The 23,588-nt window shown below is 41.4% G+C and overlaps 2 protein-coding genes and 1 pseudogene across 9 annotated transcripts in view; all 3 read right to left on the reverse strand.

The window, feature by feature from the left end:
- Snph (syntaphilin) overlaps positions 1 to 1,300 on the reverse strand; it is a 43,378-nt gene extending 42,078 nt beyond the window's left edge. For 2 of the 6 annotated variants that reach the window (XM_076570835.1, XM_042276447.2), the window contains exon 1: positions 859 to 966. The gene's annotated coding sequence lies outside the window, so the exon portion shown is untranslated. The other 4 variants (XM_016003968.3, XM_076570833.1, XM_076570836.1 and 1 more) reach the window with 4 other exon arrangements.
- LOC102914764 (acidic leucine-rich nuclear phosphoprotein 32 family member E-like) lies at positions 794 to 19,701 on the reverse strand (annotated as a pseudogene).
- A 321-nt stretch (positions 19,702 to 20,022) lies between these two features.
- The window catches only part of Rad21l1 (RAD21 cohesin complex component like 1), a 30,038-nt gene continuing 26,472 nt past the window's right edge, over positions 20,023 to 23,588 (reverse strand). For all 3 annotated transcript variants that reach the window (XM_076570838.1, XM_042276458.2, XM_042276461.2), the window contains one exon: positions 20,023 to 21,896. In XM_076570838.1, the coding sequence (XP_076426953.1) occupies positions 21,708 to 21,896 (189 nt within the window). In that variant the 3' untranslated portion in view covers positions 20,023 to 21,707. The remainder of the gene's footprint in view (positions 21,897 to 23,588) is intronic.

Here is a 23,588-nt window from a genome sequence, read left to right on the forward strand (position 1 = left end):
TGCTCAAGCGGTGTACTGAAATTGTACAAATCATCTCGCTTAGCTCCCGCACTGAACAGACAAGCAGACACCCACACCCAAAACACAGTAAGATGGCTACTTGGGACCAACCAAAGCCCAGAACCTCAGGCCCTGGCACTTCCTTATACCCCTGGACTTGCAGAGAGCAGCATTTTCTGGGAAACTCCTGCAGCCCAGCTCGGCCTCCATCCCCTGATGGGCAGAAAAGGGCAAGGAAACCGGCAGCATGTGACCGGCCCTCCCACCCCTGCAGAGTTGAGGCAGGGAATGTGGGACTTTTCGGGCTGGCAGGTGTTGCAAGCCGTCTGGCTCCCTGCTAGGGAGTGGAAAGAGAACAGCATAGACCGAGGAGGCTCCAGGGAGACTGAGGCAAATTTCCCACTCTAGGGATCATGGGAAATTCTGCCAGATCTACTGCGGAGCTCCGCTGTTTCTCAGCGGGCAAGATGGGAAGGAAGCAGTCATAGACACTTGACCTTGGGGTGGGTGTGCGGTTCCAAACAGAAGCTCACATGTTTGCTTGTGGAATACCAGAAGAAGAAAACAAATAGGAAGGGTGAAGGGTTAGTTCCCTAAGACCCACCTCCTAGATGTCAAGGAAGACCTTTGGGCGTCTTCCCTACTGAAACCAGCATCCTCTAATTAGTCAATTTCACGCGAGGGAGAGGAGTGCTTAGGAGGATGTAGGGGAATGGAGGGAGGGTAGGAATGAGTCACGACTAATCCCCTCCTCGGCTGATGCCCCTACGGGATCGCGCCGCAGCAAGTGGTCTCAAGCCGCCCCCGGCGGCCGCGGAGCCGCGCAGGCCACCATCCCGCTCCGCCGCGGCCTCTCACCTGGGTCCACTCGCCCTCCGCAGTCCCGCCGGCTCGCACGACTCCCGCGCCGCTTGGCGCAGCGCCTCTGCAGTCGCTGCAGCAGCCGCCTGGCGGTGATCAGCAACCTGCGGCGGTGGGGAAGAGAGAGACAGGGGCGGGTGAGCACGGGCGGCCGCAGCCTGCAAGCTCGGAGGACTCGCTGCCCGCCACGGGCTAGGGCAGCTCCTGTGCTGGGCCGGCGCCCCGCACCCCCGCACTTGCACTCCTGGGTGCGGCGGGCGCGGCTGGGCGGTGGGCCTGGAGGTCCCCGGGGTCCTTGTCATCACCTGCGAAGGCTTCCATGGTTTGGGCTGCCCCAGGAGGGCAGCCAGATTGCTCTCCGGAGCCCCAGCTGGAGGTGGCTAGCCGGGTGCTTGCTGGGGCTGGGGCTGCCGGGAGGGAGAGGTGGAGGGCGGGGGAGGAGAGGTGGATGGAGGGGATGAGCCAGTCGGCAGCTCGCCGGCAGCTGCGTAAGCCGCCCGTCTTCACTTTCCTTCTTAAAGAGATAGTTGGTCTCGCTCTGGGAGCCCTGAAGCCAGGGCGATCGCACGCCAGCACAGGGTCCTTTATTATCCACAACTAGCTGTTGCGCAGAGCTGGAGGATGGGGAGGGGTACAAAGGGTGTCAATCCACTGGCTTGCGATGTGACCCTGGGAATGTCCCTTGACTTTCTGGGCCTCGGTGTCCTCACGCCAGTCTCACACCTTGACACACAGACAAGTAGTAATATTATCTGGACACCTTTCGGAACATTTTGGATCCCCTAAACCAACTTGTGAGTGCCCGAGTTATTTCATGTAAACAGCTCTTGGCTTTCTAAACAAATGATAGTAGGAATCTTAACTACCCGAGGACACTTAAGAAACGTTATCCTTTCCAGTATTAAAAGAGCAAGCTGGAAAGATGGGAAATATAAGTGATAAGCTAAGTAAGTGATCGCAACCCAAGATCCTTGTTGTGGGTTTCTCCCCCTGCCTTCTACCTGGCATTACAGAGGCCCAGGAGACCACAAAGTCCAGGAAACTGGATTTCGGCCGTCCATTTCCAGCCCACCCATTGGTGACTGTGTTAACATGCTGGCCTGGTTCCTTGGCTGCTCCACTAGGTAGAGTGGAAGGGGCTCCCTCTTCTTGAACCAGCTGCGCCTTTGCTCACAGCCTGCTGGGAGTTTTCTCTTCACCTTGCCACCTGCCCCTACTCTACCCAACTCTCTGGTGTCCTCTCAAGTGACTATCACTCATCTTACTCTCAGCAAATCGTTCCCTGCTGGGCCTCCACACCCACGTCTTTATTTGCGGTTTCATGGGTTTGGAGCACCCTAGACTTCCGGTTCTCTGCTCAGACAGCACCATCTCAGGGAGACCTTCTGCCATGATTAATCTTCACCGTCAACGTGACTGCACCTACAATCGCCTAGGAAACGCGTGTGGCTGTGTTTGAGAGGGGGTTTCCAGAGGGACTTAACTAAGGATAGCTCACTTTGCATGTGGGTTAGGGCCCAGGCTGAATAAAAAGGGGGAAAAAAGAGAAAAGCAAAGGGCATTTATCTCTTTGCTTCCTGATTGGGGCATCCATTTTCTGCCATGTCTTCTCTGTCATGATGGACTGTATTTCCACAGCCAAATATATAAACAGCCACTGTATAAACCACAGCCAAAATCAATCTTCCTTCCTTAAGCTGTCTTCTGACAGATGTTTGGTCACAGCGTTAAGAAAAGTAATATACCTTCCTGCCTCAACCTACAAAACACACTGACTTCTTCCCTCACTCACTTTTTCTTTCTTTCTTTCTTTCTTTCTTTCTTTCTTTCTTTCTTTCTTTCTTTCTTTCTTTCTTTCTTTCTTTCTTTCTTTCTTTCTTTCTTTCTTTCTTTCTTTCTTTCTTTCTTTCTTTCTTTCTTTCTTTCTTTCTTTCTTTCTTTCTTTCTTTCTTTCTTTCTTTCTTTCTTTCTTTCTTTCTTTCTTTCTTTCTTTCTTTCTTTCTTTCTTTCTTTCTTTCTTTTTAACAGAGCTGAGGACCGAACCCAGGGCCTTGCGCTTGCTAGGCTGAGCTAGATCCCCAACCCCCCTCACTCACTTTTTCTTACTCTGTGTGTGTGTGTGTGTGTGTGTGTGTGTGTGCGTGCGTGCGCGCGCGCGCGCGCGCGCGCGCGCATGTGTGTTCACGGTGGGGGAGGGGGTGTAGACCAGAGGCTTTTTTAAACCACTCTCTCCCTTAGTGGAGACAGTCACTCAGTGAACGCCTGGAGCTCCCTGACTCAGACTAGTGCTACCATGCCTGGCTTTTTTCACGGGTGCTCAGGACCTCATGCTTGCTGGAAAGCACTCTAGTGACCCAGCCACCTGTCTCCCCAGCATCCCCCACCCCCATGCGCTAATGCCTGAGTTTTGCTGTCTTTAATTATCTGTAATGGAAAAAGACAGCCTATTGACTACTTGTTTAGATTACCGCCTCCATTAGAATGTACATACACATCATGAGGGGAAGAACTTTTTTCCTTTTGCTATATCCCTGGTGCCTAGAACAGAATCTAACACATGGTAGGTGGTCAAGAAATATGGACTGAGACCAAGAGCAAAGCTGAACTTGGTGCCTTCTACTCGATATCCAAGCTGAGTTTTCCAACAGAATTTGCAAAGCAACTTTACTGATTTACATTAAGACTCTGTAGTACTGGCCTGTTGTTCCAAAAGTAGCTTTGTAAATAGTTGTAATATTTATGAAGAAATCATTATTTTAATTTTCCTATTTCTTATGAAGTCAAATCTTTTTTTCTATAGTTCATATAGTTCATATTTACAGTAAATCTACCAGGGTTTTCTTCTCTCTCTCTCTCTCTCTCTCTCTCTGCAATAAATACCTATTTGGGGGCATTTGTTACATTTTCTCTCTATTAAATATCCAGCTAAATTGAATTGTCCTGTCAAACTGCCATCATTATATATACATTTTAGAAAAACACAAATGAGCAAGAACAATACATTGCAGTTGAAAAGGTCATGGGAATGTCTAAAAAATATCTAGTGTGACTCTATAGAGCTAATTGATGACATGTTTTGTCTATCTTAATGACCTCCTAAATTAAATGAGTGACTTCTTCATACTTAAAAGAACACCATGCAATCATGGATTATGGGGAGAAAAGTTCTGAGATTGTCATCTACTCCATATCTCCTTTCCTGTTGTTTCCCCCCCTCCCACTTGGTACTTAGAAGACTACATTTCCCAGAAGTCTCCACTAGCAATGTCCCCAAAGCAAAAGAACTCTTCCACCTACACTACTCCCATCTGGAATGGTGTCAGCCAGTAAAGAATTCTCCTGAGCCTTAGAAAGCAGGTAATTGAGAAGAGAATCAGTGTTTAGTTATAATGTAAATTGCAACAAATGAAGATTATAAACATAAAACAAGATAAAATTATTCCAAAGAAATCAGTAATTTTGTTTTGTACTAATTAGGGAATATTTAAATTTCTTTCAGTTTCAAAAGCAATTTCATTCCACTTCTGGGTAAGCACCCTGCTCTCACTGAATGCAGCAATAAAATCAGAACAAAATACATACACATGGGAGCTATGTGAGGATTCTTCAGGGAAGCCGCCAGCAGGGCTAACTGGAGAAGGGCAACAGGGTGGTAAGTCTCTGGAGTGGCAGGAATTTCGCATTTTTGTTTCCTTGCATACCTTCCAGCCTGGTCTCAAGACTACAAACCCTGAAGCTGGAACCAGCACAAGACATCCAAACAGCCCCTTCAGCTCTGCCTCAAGATTCCGGAAAGGAGACATAGGATGCTCAGTATAAGTGGGGGAAATGATTTCTCTTTTCAGCTCTTTCTCCATTTTCTCACAACTCAGTTCTCAGGCAATCCTGCCAGGGCCGTTGGAACAGCAGGAAACTGCAGCTGGCTAAAACTCAAGGGAAGAGAAGTTACTCTAAAAGAGTAGGCGTGGTCCTGCAGGAGGTGAGCACCTGATGGTATTTTGAATGTTGTTTTTGAGGGGCCTGCCACCCAGCTCCCAAATAAATTCACACACAGAGTCTTATTATTATTATGAATGCTCAGCCTTAGCTTGGCTTTTTTCTTGCCAGCTTTCTTTGACTAAAATTAAAATTTAAAAATGATTTAAAAATCATCCCATCTACCTTTTGCCTCTGGGCTTTTCCTTTTCTATTCCTGTATACTTTTCTTTGTTTTTTACTCTGTAGCTGGCTGTGCAGCTGGGTGGCTGGCCCTGGAGTCCTCATCTTTCTCTCTCATTCCTAGATCTCTCCCTCTCCACATATTTGTGTGCCTGCCAGCCCCACCCATCCTTTCTCCTGCCTTGCTATTGGCTGTTCAGCTCGTTATTAGCCCATCAGGTGTTTTAGACAGGCACAGTAACACAGCTTCACAGAGTTAAACAAATGCAACATAAACAAAAGTAACACACCTTAAAATAATATTCTATGACATTTGTCTCTTAGTGGTCTCACTCTTAGCTCCATTTGCAGGAGCATATGTGGGAAGCTGGCAGCAGGACAGAACAGAGCAAATACAGCTCTCAGTTGCAGGTCTCTGATGAATCCCCAATAATGGCCATGATAGAAACAATACTTTTCTGTTACTGGTAAACACCAAACCAAGATGATGCTCTTGAAAAGGCAGAGAAAAAGATACATTGATTTTTTAGGATTAATGTTTTGAATAATTGTAATTTCTCATCATAAACAATGGAGGGCAAAAGAAAAGAGAACAAACTTAATGGATGGTTAAAAGAATTGTCAACCAGATTGTAATACCTAGCAAACCTATCTTTTAAGAACGAAAGTAAAGCCGGGCGTTGGTGGCACACGCCTTTAATCCCAGCACTCGGGAGGCAGAGCCAGGCGGATCTCTGTGAGTTCGAGGCCAGCCTGGGCTACCAAGTGAGCTCCAGGAAAGGCGCAAAGCTACACAGAGAAACCCTGTCTCAAAAAACCAAAAAAAAAAAAAAAAAAAAAAAAAAAAAAAAAAAAAAAGAACGAAAGTAAAACAAGAACATTCTGAGAGAAAGGGAAGTTTAGGGCACCACTGGTGCCTTGCTGGTAAGAACTAAAGGGAGGGCCTGAAGAGATGGCTTAGCAGTTAAGAGCATTGACTGCTCTTCCAGAGGACCTGGATTTAATTCCTAGCAACCACATAGTGGCTCATGACTGTAACTCAAGTTCCAGGGGATCTGACACCCTCCCCTCACACAGACAAACATGCAGGCAAAACATCAATACATATAAAATTAAAATAAATAGTAATAAAGAACTGAAGACAGGTCTTCAGACAAAAGGTACATGACGAAAAGCATCATGGAGGGAGGGCACTGGAAATGGTAGCTATCGAAGTAACTCTAGTAGACCACTGTAGCTTTTTGTTTTTCTTTTTCTTTTTGCTCTTTGGGGCTCCACCATCCAGCTCCCAAATAAATACACAGAGACTTGTTCCTATGAATGCCTGGCCTTAGCTTGGCTTATTTCTAGCTAGCTTTTCTTAAATTATCCCATCTGCCTTTTGCCTCTGGGCTTTTACCTTTCTCTATTCTATCTACCTTTCTTTACTTCTTACTCTGTGACTGGCTGTGTGCTGGATGGCTGGCCCCTGGCATTCTCCTCTCCTTCTCCTTTTCTCACTCCTCCCTCTTCTCTCTTCTTCTCTCACTTATTTATTCTCTTTGCCTGGCAACCCTGCCTGTTCCTCTTTCCTGCCTAGCTGTTGGCCATTCAGCTCTTTATTAGACCAATCAGGTGTTTTAGACAAACAAAATAACACTGCTTCACAGAGTTAAACAAATGCAACATAAAAGAATGCAACCTATCTTTGCATCATTAAACAAATGTTCCACAGCATAAAAGAATGTAACACATCTTTAACTAATATCGAACAACAGACCACTCTTCTCTTGATCTTTACAATGCCATGGCAGTTTTGACTGTTGACAGCAACATTACGTCTGCCTGATGAGGTCTTTGTACATTACTGCAATCTGATACAGCTCCATCCATGTTTGCTACACTTCCTAAGGAAGAGGAAACACTTCCCTTGTCATGAGTTATATATTGTGAATCAAAGGACAAACAGAATATTTAGAAGTTTAAAAGACTCATTTTGGCACCAATCCCTGAAACTTGCTTAGTCCGGATGGGAGAATCATGGAGTTCCTATGATTCCTGCATCCTGAGTCCTCAGGGCTACAAGAACTGGGACTAGAGACACATTTTGAGATGGACCCTGGCCCTGATGTGGAAACTTGCAAGTCCCTGGCTCCCTTGACCTGAAGGAGGAGGGAGTTGAGACTTGGTTCATTCGGCACAGGCGTGACAAGGAGCAGGAGGGACCGTGGGCCTTCATGTCCCACCTCAGCCCAACCAGTCTCATAGTCTGTCAATGCCATGGCTCCTGCTGCTGCCATTCTGAAAGCTGTCAGCTCAGGCTCCCTTCCATGAGCCACAAGGAGTCCTTGCTAAGAGGTCTATAGCTCTGGGTAAGCAGGACAGCCCAGGCCTCCCAGGTCCACCAAATTCCTCACAATGTTGAAGGCGTTCCAGAGACTTTGAGTCTCTGCTTCAACATCTGGGTACCAAGATGGATATGACATGGCAGACAATGAAACAAGCCCCAATGATTTTTAATCTAAAGAGAAGGCATCTATTATGAGCCTTAGGGCAGTGGTTCTCAATCTCTGGGTTGTGACCCTTTCACAGGGGTCACATATAAGATATCCTGCAATATCAGACACTTACAATTCATAAAAGTAGCAAAGTTACAGTTGGTTGGAGGGTCACCACAACATGAGGAACTGTTTTAAAGGATCACAGCATTAAGAAGGTTGAGAATCACTGCCTTAGGGCTTCATTTAAAGGACCCAGGGTTAGTGATTTCTGACCGTCTGCACTGACACCCAAAATCAGATGAAGAAGGCAGGTAGGTGGTTGCAATTTTTATTTTTGTCTTTTTTTCCTAGGAGATAGGTGTAGCCCAGGCTAGCATCAACTCAAAATATAGCAGAGTATGACCTTGAACTCTTCAATTTTTTTTCTTGAGGCAGGGTCTTACTGTATGGTTGTAGGCCTGGAACTTCCTTTGTAGATTAGGTTGGCCTTGAACTCAGAGCTCTGCCTGCTTCTATCTTCTGAGTGTTGGAATTAAAGGTGTGCACTACTACCACACCCTGGCCTTTTTAATTTTTTTAAAAGCAGAATCTACATTTTAAAAAAGTGTTTTTCCTACACGAAGATTTGTGAACCACTTTCATGCTTGGTGCCCATGGAAACCAGAAGAGGATGTCAGATCCCCTGAAACTGGAGTTACAGATGGTTGTGAGCCACCATGTGGGTGCTAGGAATTGAACCTTGGTCATCTGGAGGAGCAGCCAGTGCTCTTAACCTCTGAGTCATCTCTCCAACCAGCCCTTGTGATTGTCACCCTCCCCCAACCCATTTTGAGATAAGTTGTTCCTATGTAGCCCTGGCTGCCCTGGAACTTCCTATTGTAGATCAGGCTAGCCTGGAACTTATAAGAGATCTGCATGTCTTTGCCTCATGAACACTGGGATTAAAGGCATGTACCACCATACCTGGTGCTCATCAAACCCTCTTTAATTTTTGTTTTTTTTCTGGTATAGAGTTTCACTCTGTAGCCTAGGCTGGCCTGGAACTTGGAGTCTCCCTGGTGCTGAGATCAACTGGCTTTTGCCTCTGGGGATCATGACATTTCTTTAGCATTCATTTTGTGTCTGTAGCTTTTTTTGTTTTTATACTCCCAAATCCCTGGGTGTTAGCTTTTTGTCCATTTTTTCCTGTTTATTTGGATTTTTATAATTGAATTATTAGATCTTGGAATTGCAGATTGGTAATAAAATTAAGTCATTAGTAGAAACTAAAAAAGAAAAAAAAATTCATGAAAATAACTAAAAGGCCATTCAGATTGCTGAACATCAAGATGTCCCCTTTGAAAATGTGGTATATTTACACTATAGAGTATTACTCAGCTGTTAAAAAAAATGACATCATAAAATTTGAAGGCAAATGGATGGAATTAGAAAAAAAAATCATCCTGAGTGAGATAATCTAGATCCAGAAAGACAAACTGTTGTTGGTTGTTTTTTCTCTTTTGGGGGGCCTGCCACCGGGTCATACAGCCAGTCATGGAATAAGAATAAAGTAAGATTTACAGAAGTAAGAGAAAGGTAAAAAGCCCAGAGGCAAAAGGTAGCTGGGATAATTTAAAGTTAAAAAAACCTGGCAAGAAACAAGCCAAGCTAAGGCTGGGCATTTATAATTAAGAATAAGCCTCCGTGTGTGATGTATTTGGGTGGTGGGGCCCCCAAAGAGCAAAGACTAAAAAGCCAAAAGAGAAAAAAACAACCAACAACATTTTGATGTTCCAATATGAGCCCAAATTTCCATGTAGGTCCTGAGAAAGCTGAAAAAAAAAGAAAAAGAAAAAGAAAAAGAACACAGATCCTTTAAGAGGTGCTGATGTTCAGCTGGCTCTGCTAAATAAAAATGGCAAGCTAAGTGAAAACTGCTGTGGCAATGCAAGTGCCAGTTTCCACAGCTAGAAAGGTTTAATGTAATTCCTGGTCACAAGCCTCTGACCTGGTTGGCTTTCCCAGCCTGAGAAGTGGGCAAAGCGGAGAGCTGCTAGGAGGATCCAAGTGTAGTTTAGCAGTCTAAAGTTTGCTTGTGTGGTCAAAAATGGCTAAAAGATATGCAATAAAAGAGGTGGAAAAAACCCTCTAGACAGGTTCCAGTGTGTTTTACAATGTATGTAGCTTAAAAAAGAAAGAAAAGAGGTATGGACAGTCATAGAAAGAAAGAAATAGTTTAAAAATAAAATAAAGTCTTTTAAGAGAGAAGTAAAATAATAAAAAAGAAAAAGCCACATAGAGATGGGAAATACACAGGGGTTCTGGATTCTGTATGTTATTGTGTTGGTTTTGAGTGTTTTGAATGCTGACAAGCAGACAATAGCTGCTGAGAGACATGGGGTTGTAAACTGGACTGCTAACTGAACCAATCTAGATACTTTAGAAATGCCTTAACTTTAAAAATGAAGTAAAAAAGTAAATTTGTCAAATGGAAAACAAAAATACTTTGGAGTTTTGCTCCCACAGGAGATGAGAGGTCGTGGATTCCTTCAGGAATAATATTGATCAGGTTTGATCAAGGGAGACCTCCTGAACCTTGATAGGTGATATCTGTCAACAAATGTTATAGCTGGTCTTCCCGGGACTTGGCCATTATCTCAAATTTTGTCTCTGGGACCATAAAGATACTTCATCCACAGACAGCAGGAAGCATTTTGAAGAAAATGACATCCACATTCCCAAGAGTTGGGGTGTGTGGATGGTCTTTGGTTATTTGGTGGGTTATGGATGTTTGTTATAATTTAGGGGAATATAGTATATTGATACAAATTTAAGGTAATTTTTGTTATGACATACTGTATATGTTTCTACTCTTTTTTTTTTTTTTTGGTTTTTTTTCGAGACAGGGTTTCTCTGTGTAGTTTTGCGCCTTTCCTGGAGCTCACTTGGTAGCCCAGGCTGGCCTCGAACTCACAGCGATCCGCCTGGCTCTGCCTCCCGAGTGCTGGGATTAAAGGCGTGCGCCACCACCGCCCGGCTGTTTCTACTCTTATTTAAAGGATTTTTATATATTGATACAAATTTAAGGTTATTTTTGTTATAAAAATATTGTAAATATGTTTCTACTCTTGTTTAAGGTATTGTACCTATGCAGTTCATTTTAAAATGTAGGGTAAAATTCTAGTTTTTGAAAGCTATTATTATGAACTATTTAGGATGATCAAGAAACACAGATTAGTAGTTAGTCATCTATAACAATCAAATTTGTAGGTATGTTTGGTATGTTTTCAAGATCATATAGAGATACATTTTAGATAAATGGTTTTCAAACACATCAAAGACCTATAGAATATGATATTTAAAATGTTTTGTTAACTTAGGGCTTTTCATGACAATGAGAAACATTTGCTCCTGGCAGCACCAATTTACTTCAGAGATGATGGGCATTGAAGAAACTGCTTTCATTGTGGCAAGGTTAGCCACTGGGAAAAGAAACTACTCTTGCCTTTGACTGCTGACAATGTGCTATGAAGACTGGACATGCAGGACACACAGGAAAGACTGTTGAACTTTGCCAAAACAAGGCAGGACAGTCCTTCAAAATTCCTGTTTCACAGTAGAGTCTGCCAGATATTCTGCAGGACACAAAGGGAAGCGACTGATGGACTTTGCCAATACAAGGCAGGACAGTCCTTCAAATTTCCTGTTTCACTGAAAAATCTGTCAGATACCCTAGGACTGTAGGCTGAAGATGGATGCCCCAATGTTGCAGAGGAACTTTGGGTGACTGTCCAGGCAGCCACATGTCTCTATTGTTAGATAACATTACATCCTTCTGGGTCTTTGATGGAGTTGAAGACTAGATAGTTATAGTTGCAGTTTTCCTTAGTCATGATATAAAGTAAATTAGGTGTAAAACTTTGGATTCACTATGATAGGATAGATAATGCATTAGTTTTTCTGAGTGCTAACTACAAATGGACCGAATATTGTAAATTAATTCTTGATAACTGTTTTTGTTATGTATAGTTTTACTATGTTAAAGTTAAAACATTTCTTTTTTATTTAGACACAAAGGGGGAAATACTGTAGAATATTATTTTAAGATGTGTTACTTTTGTTTATTTTGCATTTGTGAAGCTGTGTTACTTTGCCTATCTAAAACACCCGATGGTCTAATAAAGAACTGAACGACCAATAGTGAGGCAGGAGAAAGGATAGGCAGGACTGGCAGGCAGAGAGAAAAAAGAGGAGAAATCCAGGGAAAGAGAGCAAGAAAAGGAGGAGCAAGAGAACAAGGAGAGGAGGACACAAGGGGCCAGTCACCCAGCCACCCACCCAGCCAGCTGGCCATGGAGTAAGAGTGAAAGTAAGATTTACAGAAGTAAGAGAAAGGTAAAAGCCCCTCTAGAGGCAAAAGGTAAATGGATAATTTAAGTTAAGGAAAGCTGGCAAGAAACAAGCCAAGCTAAGGCTGGGCATTTATAATTAAAATAAGCCTCCGTGTATGATTTATTTGGGAGCTAGGTGGTGAGGCCCCCAATGAGCAAAGAGCAAAAAGCCAAAAGAAAAAAAATAACCACCACCAACAAACATGGTATGTACTCATAAGTGGATATTAGTTGTTAAGTAGATGATAATCATGCTACAATCCACAGACCCAGAGAAATGAAGTAATGAGGGCTCTAAGGAAGAAGCATGGATCTCCCTCAGGAGAAATAGAACAGATTTTGTGGGTGGACTAGGGGCAGGTGGGGTTGGGAATAGGAGGGACCAGGTCAGGGAGAAGGGATGGAGGGAGAGAGTATGGGGAGAGACAACTGGAATTAGAGGGCATGGGGGGTGATGTGGAAACCTAGTGCAGTAGAAACTCCCTAGAATCTACAAGGATGACCTTAGTGGAAACTAGGGGACACCTAGTTTTGTAATGGGGGACACAGAATCTGAACAAGCTATATTCTGTAACCAGGAAAGGCTTCCAGTGGTGGGACTGGGACACCAACCCAGCCACAAAACCCTCAATCTACAATCTGTCTTGCCTGCAAGATGTGCCTGGGCAATGGTGGCACAGAATTTGTGAAAGTAATCAACCAATGACTGGTCTAATTTGAGTCCCATGCCATGAGAGGGAGCACATGCCCTACACTGCCTGGATGACCAGGAACGAAGGTTGGAGAGCCCAGGGTCCTAGGGTAGAACCAAACACAGCTGGCAAAACAACAAACAAACAAACAAACAAACAAACAACTCAATTAAATGATTCCTAATAATGTTCTATACTCATTGATCAATGCCTAACCGAGTCATCATCGGAGGGACTTCCTCCAACAATTGATGGGAGCAGATGCAGAGATCCACAGCCAAACATTAGGCAGAGAAAAAGAGCCCAGGTTGGAGGTCTCCACTGGGTCCCTCCCCTTGGAGCTTAGGGAGCCCTGTGGAAAAGGGAGAAGAGGAATTGTGGGAACCAGAGAGGTTGCAGACATCTAGAGAGCATAGTCCACAGAATCAACTAAGCAGGGTTCATGGGGGTTCAGAGACTGAAGCGGCAGTCTCAGAGCCTGCATGGGTCTGTGCTGGGTCCTCTGCATATGTTAAGGTTGTTGGCTTGGTATTTTTGTGCAACTCCTGACTGGGAGTGGTGGTGTCTTGTAGCTAGAGTTTTCCTGCCTGGCCTACAGTCAGGACAAATCTCTGTCACCCGCCAGTCCCACAGCCGCTCAGACCCAACCAAGTAAACACAGAGACTTATATTGCTTACAAACTGTATGGCCGTGGCAGGCTTCTTGCTAACTGTTCTTATAGCTTAAATTAATCCATTTCCATAAATCTATACCCTGCCACATGGCTTGTGGCTTACCAGCATCTTCACATGCTGCTTGTCCTGGCGGCAGCTGGCAGTGACTCCTTCTGCCTTCCTGTTCTTTCTTTTCTCCTCTCTGTTAGTCCCGCCTATACTTCCTGCCTAGCCACTGGCCAATCAGTGTTTTATTTATTGACCAATCAGAGCAACACATTTGCCCTACAGAACATCCCACAACAGTGTCTCTAACTCTTTGCCTGATCTTGGGACCCCTTTTCTCCTACTGGGTTGCCTTGCCCAACATTGATGTGAAGGCTTATGCCTGGTATTATTGTTATCTTTTTGTGCCATGTCCAGTTTATGTCCCTGAGAGGCCTGCTCCTTTCTGAGGGGAGATGAGGGGGCAGTGGATCTGGGGGAGAGGGGAAGTGGGGTAAGTGGGAGGAATGGAGGGAGGGGAAATGGCAGTAGGGATGTATTGTATGAGATAATTTAAGAAAAAATGTCCCCTTTGAAAATTCCTTAAATAACTGCTTTTGAAAAATATAAAACTAGCTATTGATGGTGCCAATACCATCAATTCAATCAGTGTCTCAGGGTTTTTATTGCTGTTAAGAGACACCATGACCATGGCAACTCTTATAAAGGAAACATTTAATTGGGGTGGCACTTTTTTTGTTTTTTGTTTTTTGAGACAGGGTTTCTCTGTGTTGTTTTGGTGTCTGTCCTGGATCTCGCTCTGTAGACCAGGCTGGCCTCAAACTCACAGAGATCTGCCTGGCTCTGCCTCCCCAGTGCTGGGATGACTTACAGTTTCAGAGCTTCAGTCCATTATCATCATGGTAGACAGCATGGCAGTGTGCAAGCAGACATGGTGCTGGCTACATCTTGATCAGAAGGCAACAGGAAACACTGTAACACTGGGCAGTATCTTGAGCATAGGAACCTCAAAGCCTGCCCCCACAGTGACACACTTCTTCCAACAAGGCCATACCTACTCTAACAAAACCATACCTCCTAATAGTGCCACTCCTTATAAGCTTTTGGAAATATGAGGGCTAATTACATTCAAAGTACCACAATCAGTATCTCCAGTCTTGAGCCTTCCAGGTATGTCCAGGTGCTGACCTATAGTGCTATGAATGTGCCCCAACACAAAATGGTGTACTTACTTAAATTATTATGAGATTTTGGGGGCATTGTTTTTTCAAACTGAGTGTGAAATTCCCATAGGCCTTCGAAGATAGGCAATGGACTCGAATAAAATATTCTCCAAATATAAGTATCTGATGAAGAATGTGAATCCAAAATAGGTAAGAAACTGGAGCAACTCAGTAAGATCAATAGTGCCCTTTTATAAGGGCAAAACATCTGAGCAGAAACATCACCTAAAAAGATATATGGGTTGCAAAAAAGCACAGAGAATGATCCTGCCATTGGTCATTAGGAAAGGCAAATGAAGGCCACAGAGAGGCATACTAATATATCTACTTGAACAGCTCAGGCTAAAGGTATTTACTGAAGAAAACAGTATCTATCAATAGAATAAAAATGTTATTTTTAGAAAAAACAAACAAACAAAAGCTAGAAAACACCACCACCACCATGACCCCCAGCACCCACATGGCTGCTCACAATTGACTGTAAATCTCACACTCTCTTCTGGCCTTTGCTGGCACCAGGAATGCATGTGGTACCCAGACTAATACAGATATACAGATAAAAAACATCCCTATGGAGACAGAGAGAGAGAGAGAGAGAGAGAGAGAGAGAGAGAGAGAAGGTGTGGGCGGGAGGTGGGTGTGTGGTACATGCTTGTAATTACAGCACTCTAGGGGCAGAGGTAATTGGATCTCTGTAGCATGAATCTTAAAGAGTCTTATTAATAAAATCAAACCTGAAGCAGGTATTAGGGTGAATTCTGGAAGATCAGAGAAGCAAAAAAAGCCACAGCCACCTCATCTTGTCAATTCCTCAGCTGGTCCTGTTTCCTCATACTGGAAGCCTCTGTGTCATCCAAATGGATCTCAGCTGAACTGCTTTTCGATAGCCTGAAAGCTTAACCAGCTCTAGTTCCTGGTATTCACGCCTTATATACCTTCCTGCTTTCTGCCATCACTTAAAGGTGTGAGTCATCATGCCTGGCTGTTTCCAGTGTGGCTTTAAACTCACAGAGATCTGGATGGATTTCTGCCTCCTATGTGATAGGATTAAAGGTGTGCGTGCCACCATTTTCTGTCCTCTATATCTAGTGGCTGTTCTGTTCTCTGACCCCAGATAAGTTTATTAGGGTGCACAATATTTTTGGGAACACAATATCACCACAGATCTCTGTGAGTTTGAGGCCAGCCTGGTCTACTTAGCATGTTCCAAGACATCTAGGGCTACAAAGAGAGACCCTGTCTCAAAAAACAAAATCAATAAAATAAAAATGTCTGAGGGGATGAATTGATAAACAAATCATGTCTATATAGTGTGGAATATAAACCAATATAAAAGAATGATACGCTCCTTCTGTTCATACACACATACATGTGCTAGTGTGCTCATCCATGTGTGCATGTGTGGAGGTCAGAAGTAAAAATTGGGTGCCTTTCTCTGTCACTCTCCACCTAATTTTTTGAGATAGGGTCTCTCACTGAACTTGAAGTTCATCAACTCTGCTATGCCGCCTAGTCAATAAGCTCCAGTGATCTACCTATCTCTATGTCCCCAGGACTGGCATTGTAAGTATAGTGTGTGCATGACTTTTATTTGAGTGTTGAGGATCTGAAGTTCAGGTCCTCATGTTTTCATGGCAAGCACATTATTGACTGAACCATCTTCCGCAGCCCCAATTTATGCTTCTTGTTGCTCTGAATAATTTGGGATTTTCCCTGATGTAAAATTGTTATTTGAAATAATTTTAAACGCTCCTCTTTTAGCAACTAAAGCAATCCCACCCAAGAATGTCCTTTGTCAATTAGAGTCAACACTGCTGAACAGAAGCTTACCAACTGTTGTCACAGAGTAGAAAAGACAAAGGCTTCACATAAACTCGGGTTACAGGGTGTGATCTGCTGAAGGATTAGCTTCCATTGAGTTCCAGGAACAGGATTCCAACTGCTGAAAATATACTGTTCAAAATTTGTAGCCTATGCATTTGTGCCATAGTCTAAGCATGCAGGCTTTCCGGAAAAATCATCTGTCTAATAGCAGCAGCCTGACAGGAATAGTAGGAAGTCCTATGAGAAGATGAAAGAGAGAAACAGGAGACAGAGAACAAGTAGAAACAAGAAAGAACAAAGTGCAAGAACACAGACATATGAAGATGCCATAACAAATCACATTACTTTGTATATTCACATTAAAGAAATGGAAAAGACAACATGGACAACAACTAGTTCCGACTGGCATGATTAGTGCTCACCTAACAAGAGTCCATCCTTTTAGAATGCCCCTGGATCACTCACCAAGACGTTACCCTATACTATATCATTGATCAAATATTAACAAAGTTAAAAAATCAAAATCATCCAAAGTATATTCTCTGGACAGAAAGGAAATTAGATTGGAAATTTATTGATGGAAATATCAAGAAAATCACCACTGGAAACTAAAGAACATGGCTAGAAAGCAAAAACTGAGGAAAAGTCAAGAACATTTTAATCTGAATACAAGTAGAAATATATAATGTCAAAATGTATGGTAGAGCTAAGCAGTGATTGGAGGAAAGCATACAGCTGTGTGTATGTGTGTGCGCGCACGCGGAACAGAAGGGCAATCACAAATCAGTTTTCTACCTTAATAAAACCAGCAAAAGAAAAATAAGCCCAAAGCAAACAAAAAAATGTATACAGGATCAGAAATCAATGAAATAGAAAATAAAAAACAAGAGAAAATCAATGAAACAAAAAAATTGCTTGAAAAAAGCCAATAAAATTTTAGTGGGGATGGGTTAGGGGAGGCTTGTGGGGGACTCAGCTGGTAAAGTGCTTGTGCACAAGTCTTGGTCAAAGGAAGACATCCAGTAGCAGCAGAGCCTGTTTCCTAAGATTCATCCATAATCATCATTGTCTCTCAACAACTCCATTTCTTGCACTTCACTTGTTTAAAACCCAGACAGATCAAAATTGGTGACTGAGATACAAGACAAAGGTTCCCGAGTGTTCACAACTTTGCTAGCTTTTTTTTGGATGTGGGGAAGATGAAGCAAGAATGGAAGTAATGGCGGAGAAACTGATGAGAGAAGAATGCACACCTGAACTCAACGATGTTTCTGTTTGGCATCATCCACAGCCTGGGAAAGGCTTGCCTGCAAGCCTCTGGACTGACATAGCAAGGTTCCTTAAAAATGATTTTTTTTTTTCAGAAAAAAAAAACCCTGAGCAATATCACTGAATAGAACTTCCCTAAATCCATAAACTATGCTGCTGAACAGAATCTTCCTTATTGTGCTTCTACTTTCCAACTTGTGACAAGAAAGCTTCACCTCCCAAAAACTGCCTTCAAACTAAAGATTTCTGGATCACCTCTAAATCAATCAGCTTTATCAGTCAGGAGACTGTTGTCATTTCATATTACAGCTGACTGTAATTTGTTAAATTATAAACAAGTTTAATACATTATGAATGAAATGAACCCTATGTCTGTGTAAAAGCAATCACGTTTTAATTATGAGCTCAAAACATCTGATCATGTAAGTAAATATGAATTAGAAAAATGAAGATTCTAAATACAATACTAGAGAATTTCACAATGGCAAAGTCAATGAAAATTCTTTTCTACATAATTACGATCAATCAACCAGTAAATCTTAATCAGAATAAGGCAAAAATAGTAAAAACATACTTTTCTCAAAATAAATTACACACCATCTTCTATAAATAGCTATCATACATGAAACAAAAATGTGATCACTCTCCTGCATTCCCAGGAACATTAGGCAATCCCATGTTAGAATAATCTGGTCATCTTCTTCCTCTCCATCACCTTCAGCATCTAGTTGTCTTTTCTCTCCCTAAAGACCACCTTCCTCTTCCTCCTTTCCCCCTTCATTAATACAATCAGCACCATCCTGAATTTCTTCTTTCATGAAGTGTGAGGCCTACTTCTCCCTCTCCCACTTCTGAACCTCTTTTATCTTCCTCTTCCTCCTCTTCATAAACTTCAGGTGGACCAGCTTCCTCTTCCTCCTACTTCACATCTGGTGCTTCATTATCCTCCTGCCCCAAACACCTAAGTGTGTGATTTGCTGCAGCAATTCAAAAATACTTTCTCTGTAATCCTCCAGATATGTGACCTTACAGTTAAACAAGTCAAGACTTCAATTCTTTTAAGATTTTGCAAAGCTTCTACTGTATTGAGAAGTTTTTTGTTTTTTGGTTTTTCAAGACAGGGTTTCTCTGTGTAGCTTTGTGCCTTTCCTGGAACTTGCTTTGGAGACCAGGCTGGCCTCGAACTCACAGAGATCCGCCTGCCTCTGCCTCCCGAGTGCTGGGATTAGAGGCGTGCACCACCACCACCACCCGGCCCCTGAGAAGTTTGATTTTGTTTCCTCTCAGATAGAGGTAGGTAAGGTTTAGATACTTCTCTGCCAGGACTTCTAAGTGGAAATTACTTAAAAATTGCTACTAAGTTCCAACTTTCCACATTTATTTAAGCTGAGAAGCCAAGCAAATGAACATAATTCCACATTAACCAAACTCAGAAACTCAAGTTCTTTTAAAAGTGTCATCCAGACCTCCAGTTTCCTCATTCACACACAGGAAATTATCAAGGACTGTCACCTCCTCCAGGGCTCTATTCTTCAATTCCATGTCCTCATTCTACATTTTGATTACTATGCTCCTCCTTCCCCATCTCCTGCCCTTCCCTCTACCCCCAACCCTAAAAAAATGTGTCAAGATTTAGAAATGAATGAAAAGCAATCCAAGTACAAATGCCCACTAACACTCAAGGCATGGGGGAGAAAGAAAAGAATAGCAAATGGCGTTCAGTGAGTTGAGATTCATCCTCTTTTTCACACACTTGGGAGTGCACACACACACACACAGAGAGAGAGAGAGAGAGAGAGAGAGAGAGAGAGAGAGAGAGAGAGAGAGAGAGAGAGAGAGAGAGAGAGAGGTCCCCTTCAATGACTGCTTGGAGATTGATAGTTGGGTTTTTTTTTTAAATTAATTTTATGTGCATGAGTATTTGCCTGTGCATATGCACCATGCACTTGAGGTGGCTACAAGAGGGTGTAGGAAAGTGCAGTTATATATAGATGGTTGTGAGCCTCCATGTGGGTGCTGGGAATTGAACTTGGGTCCTCTGGAAGTTCAGCCAGTGCTCTTAACACCTGAGCCATCTCTCCAACCCCTGATTGATGCTCATTGACACAGGGGATTCAAAAGTGTTTTCACTTGTGCCCACATTTGCCCCATTGATATTATTCATTATTGTACAGCTTTTGATTTAGCATACTTATATGTATGACTGTATACATACAATTTCATCTTAGAAATTAGATTGTATCTCAATATTTTATGTAAAGAAAATTTTGGTTAAAAAAAGGAACATAGATACAAAAATACTCAACAAAAATAATATCAAAACCTACAAGTGTGGTGGCATGTACCTTTACACAGAAATCAGGAAGTAAAGGCAGAAGATTTCTGTGAGTTCAGGGCCAGCCTGGTCTACAGCAGAGTTCCAGGCCAGCCATAGCTACATAGTGAGAGACCCTGTCTCCCCAAACAAACAAAATCACAAGTAAACTGAAGCTCTCATATTTTATTAGTATAAATGCAAAATAGTGTAACTTATAACAAATAATTTGTCATACATTTAAATATACATTTATACATGACTTAGAAATGCTACTCTTAGAGAAACTTTCATCTGTATAAAACTATACATGCTTATAGCTCTATAATCATCAAAATTGGAAATAACAACTGTCTTTAATGAGTAAAAGTACAAATGAGCTAATATATCTAGGCAACAGAATACTACTCAGCATTTAAAAGGAACAAAACAATGATAGACCAAAGAACTTGGATGCATATCAAGAGAACTACACTGAGTGAAAGAAACCACTCTCAGAATGTTACATGCTATATAATTCTATTTATATAACAATCCCAAAGAGACAAAAGTATAGTCATGGAGAATAGTGGCCAGCTATTAGAATAGGGGGACTACCACAAGGAGATAACATGAAAAGGATTTTTTAAAATATGATCTGACTATGTTTGGACTGCGGTGATGGAGATATCTATCACACAAACATACACACATATATAAATTATAGGCCTATACACCAAAAATCAAGCAAATTTTTTCTGTCTTAATTTAAAAATAAAAATATTTAAGACAACTCTGTTATTTGCATCTTAGTTAAATATATTCAAAGAATCTCTTCAGAATTGAACTGTTCACAGTGTAACTTCAGAACCATTATTTACAGTGAAACAGCCACATTTTATAGTGTACTTTGCAGTTCATAAAGCATATGAAAAATTTTGACTCAAACATTAACTAAGAAAAAAACAAATGATTTTACTGGTAAAAATGCTCAGTACACACTAAAAGAGCATTTGTTTCAGTGGTCTTCACTATGACTGAATGTGCAGGTAAAACATTAACAAGTGTCTGCCAGTTTTTTGTTTTATTTTGTTTTTAACATAAGCAGCTTTGGTTTCACTAAGACATTAATGGTGACAATAAAGTTATTAAATATTAAATGAAAAAGTTACATGGCCTATAAGCAGACTAAAAGTAACTCAGGTAATTTAAAATGTTTTATAATTCTTTAACTAAGATATTAGATTAAAATTAGAGAAATAGGTACTATCAATGATGATACAAAGTAGATCAAATAAACTAATGTCTACAAGTAAAAAAATATTAACTATTCATTAACTCTACAAACTTTAATAATCCAATGTAAAACAGTCTTTTATAAAACATCCTTGAGGCTGGGCGGTGGTGGTGCACACTTTGAATCCCAGCACTCGGGAGGCAGAGGCAGGCAGATCTCTGTGAGTTCGAGGCCAGCCTAATCTACAGAGTGAGATCCAGGATAGGCACCAAAACTACACAGATAAACCCTGTCTCAAAAAAACCAAAAACCAAACCAAACAAACAAAAAAAACCCCAAACATCCTTGAATGTTTCCTGAAGGTACATTGTATTTTACAATGCACGCTAAACACAATCTAAATGTAGTCCTCAGATCAGGGAAATGATAAATCAGTTAAGTTAAAAAGTGACTTACTATCTCCACATAGGTTTCCAATTCTGGCTGTGATTGGTTCTGCCCTCTAGATAGAAAATGGGAGGCCAGACTGTCTGTGAAATGGGCCAGACCATCTGCTGCTTCTTGATAGCTTCTGCAGCAAACTGAACAGTTTATGCAGAAATGCCAGTGATGGCATAAACCTGCATGCTCTGGATTTCTTTCATATCTTATGGAACATTGGTCCCACTGTAGCTATAATATCTGCATAGGGAACACTCTGGCTCAGCTCAATAGCTCGATGTTTTTTCAGGATAAGAAAGGTATAAAATTTGGCAGCTGCCTGTTTTCGGTCACTATTTCTGCATAGCTTTATCAGACTAAAGGACTTCATTCCCACCTTGTTGAATTCCTGGGAAAATAATTAGAAAAGAGAAAAGAAAAGGAAAAAATTATTAGAAGTAAAGCAGTCTGTGGATGCATAATGAACAACAAATATGGCAATTTTTGATAAGTAACTATGATATCTTTAAAAAGAGAAACAGAATGACTCTAATAAACATCTAAAAACATAGATCACTGAGACCAAACCTGTTTTATAGAGAAAATGCACACAAAACTACTAAGTTTTATACAAATTTATATGTTATATAAATTTTAGTTTTTTAAAAGTGATATATATATATCTTATGGAAACATAAATATCTCTTATGGAAAGTGCAATTGGTTTAGTCTTACAAATAGGAAAAACTCACAGGACTTTGTGAGGTTTCACATATAATGAATAATCAGTTCATTGTGTGTCTTCACCTTAAAGGCGTTAGAGATGCCTGTAAAATAACCTTTGTGGTAAATGTGGAAATGCTGTAAGTTTCAGTGGCAGGGGAATGTAGCTATGTAAACATCTCCTGGTTGGAGTCATCATGCTTGCATACCTACTAAAAATAAGTGAGATACAATATTAAGTAAGATACAGTATTAAATCATGGAGGAAGATAGTACCTTTAATGAAGACTAGGATTTGGAATCAGATTCTTACAAAAGTATAGTTTTTATTTACCCAGAAATACTGGACCAAAAATTTGCCAGTATCTTATACCTATCATATCCTTGGATGACTGCAAAGTACTTTTAGGAATGTCAATACGAACTTTTGACAGTCTAAAATACTTGATAAATTAATAGGTAAAATATTTCATTGTATAACGAGCAACAAGAAGGAAGTCTAATTAAAAAATGTTTTATGTGTTTGGGTGTTTTGCCTGCATGTATGTTGTGCACTGTGTGTGTCTGGTGCCTCTGGAGGTAAGAAGAGGGTGTCAGATCCCCTCGAACTGGAGTTACAGATAGTTGTAAGCCACCATGTGAATACTGGGATTCAAACCTGAGTCCTCTGCAAGAGCAAGTCCTTTTAAACCACTGAGCTATCTCTTCAGCACCAGGAAGTTCAAATTTTAAAAAGTCAAGTTCAAATTTAAAAATTAAAAAACAGAATATAAAAATAGTGATTTAAACTACCCAATTCAAAGCAATACAATAAACTTGAAAAAACAAGCAAATAAGAACCCCTCAGAGTGCAGCATCATGAAATTTCAGAGCATTGGGGACAAAGAAAAGATCTAAAAGCTTCCAGAGTGAAAATAAAGATCACTACAAAAGATCATAAAACAAGACAGTGCATGGCTTCAATAACAACACAAATATGTTACAAAACTTTATCAGATAAAGTATTTCCAAGTTGTATAGAGACAACTAATCAAACTCAAGTTAAAAATAAACAGATTTTTAGGCTTTGTTTGAAAACTTGCTATCTCCTATACACCATTTATTTTGAGAAGTTTGTGATATAGTACTGACAAAAGATTTACGATAAAGATCAAAGCACAAACAGAGAAACAAAGAGGAGACAAGGAATTTTCTACGTCTGTGGTTTAGGAATGTCCCAAGACAAAAGCTGTGGAGGAGATATCAGAGTAACTAGTATGAATTAGAACAGGAGTATAATGAGAGGCAAAGTGGGGAACTAATGGGTCAATACACATAATAAGAGGTTTTATTAAGTTGGCAAACAATTTGAAAAAATAATTACAGATAGGTACACAGA

Source organism: Peromyscus maniculatus, chromosome 4 (assembly GCF_049852395.1).
Source record: "Peromyscus maniculatus bairdii isolate BWxNUB_F1_BW_parent chromosome 4, HU_Pman_BW_mat_3.1, whole genome shotgun sequence".
NCBI lineage: Eukaryota > Metazoa > Chordata > Mammalia > Rodentia > Cricetidae > Peromyscus > Peromyscus maniculatus.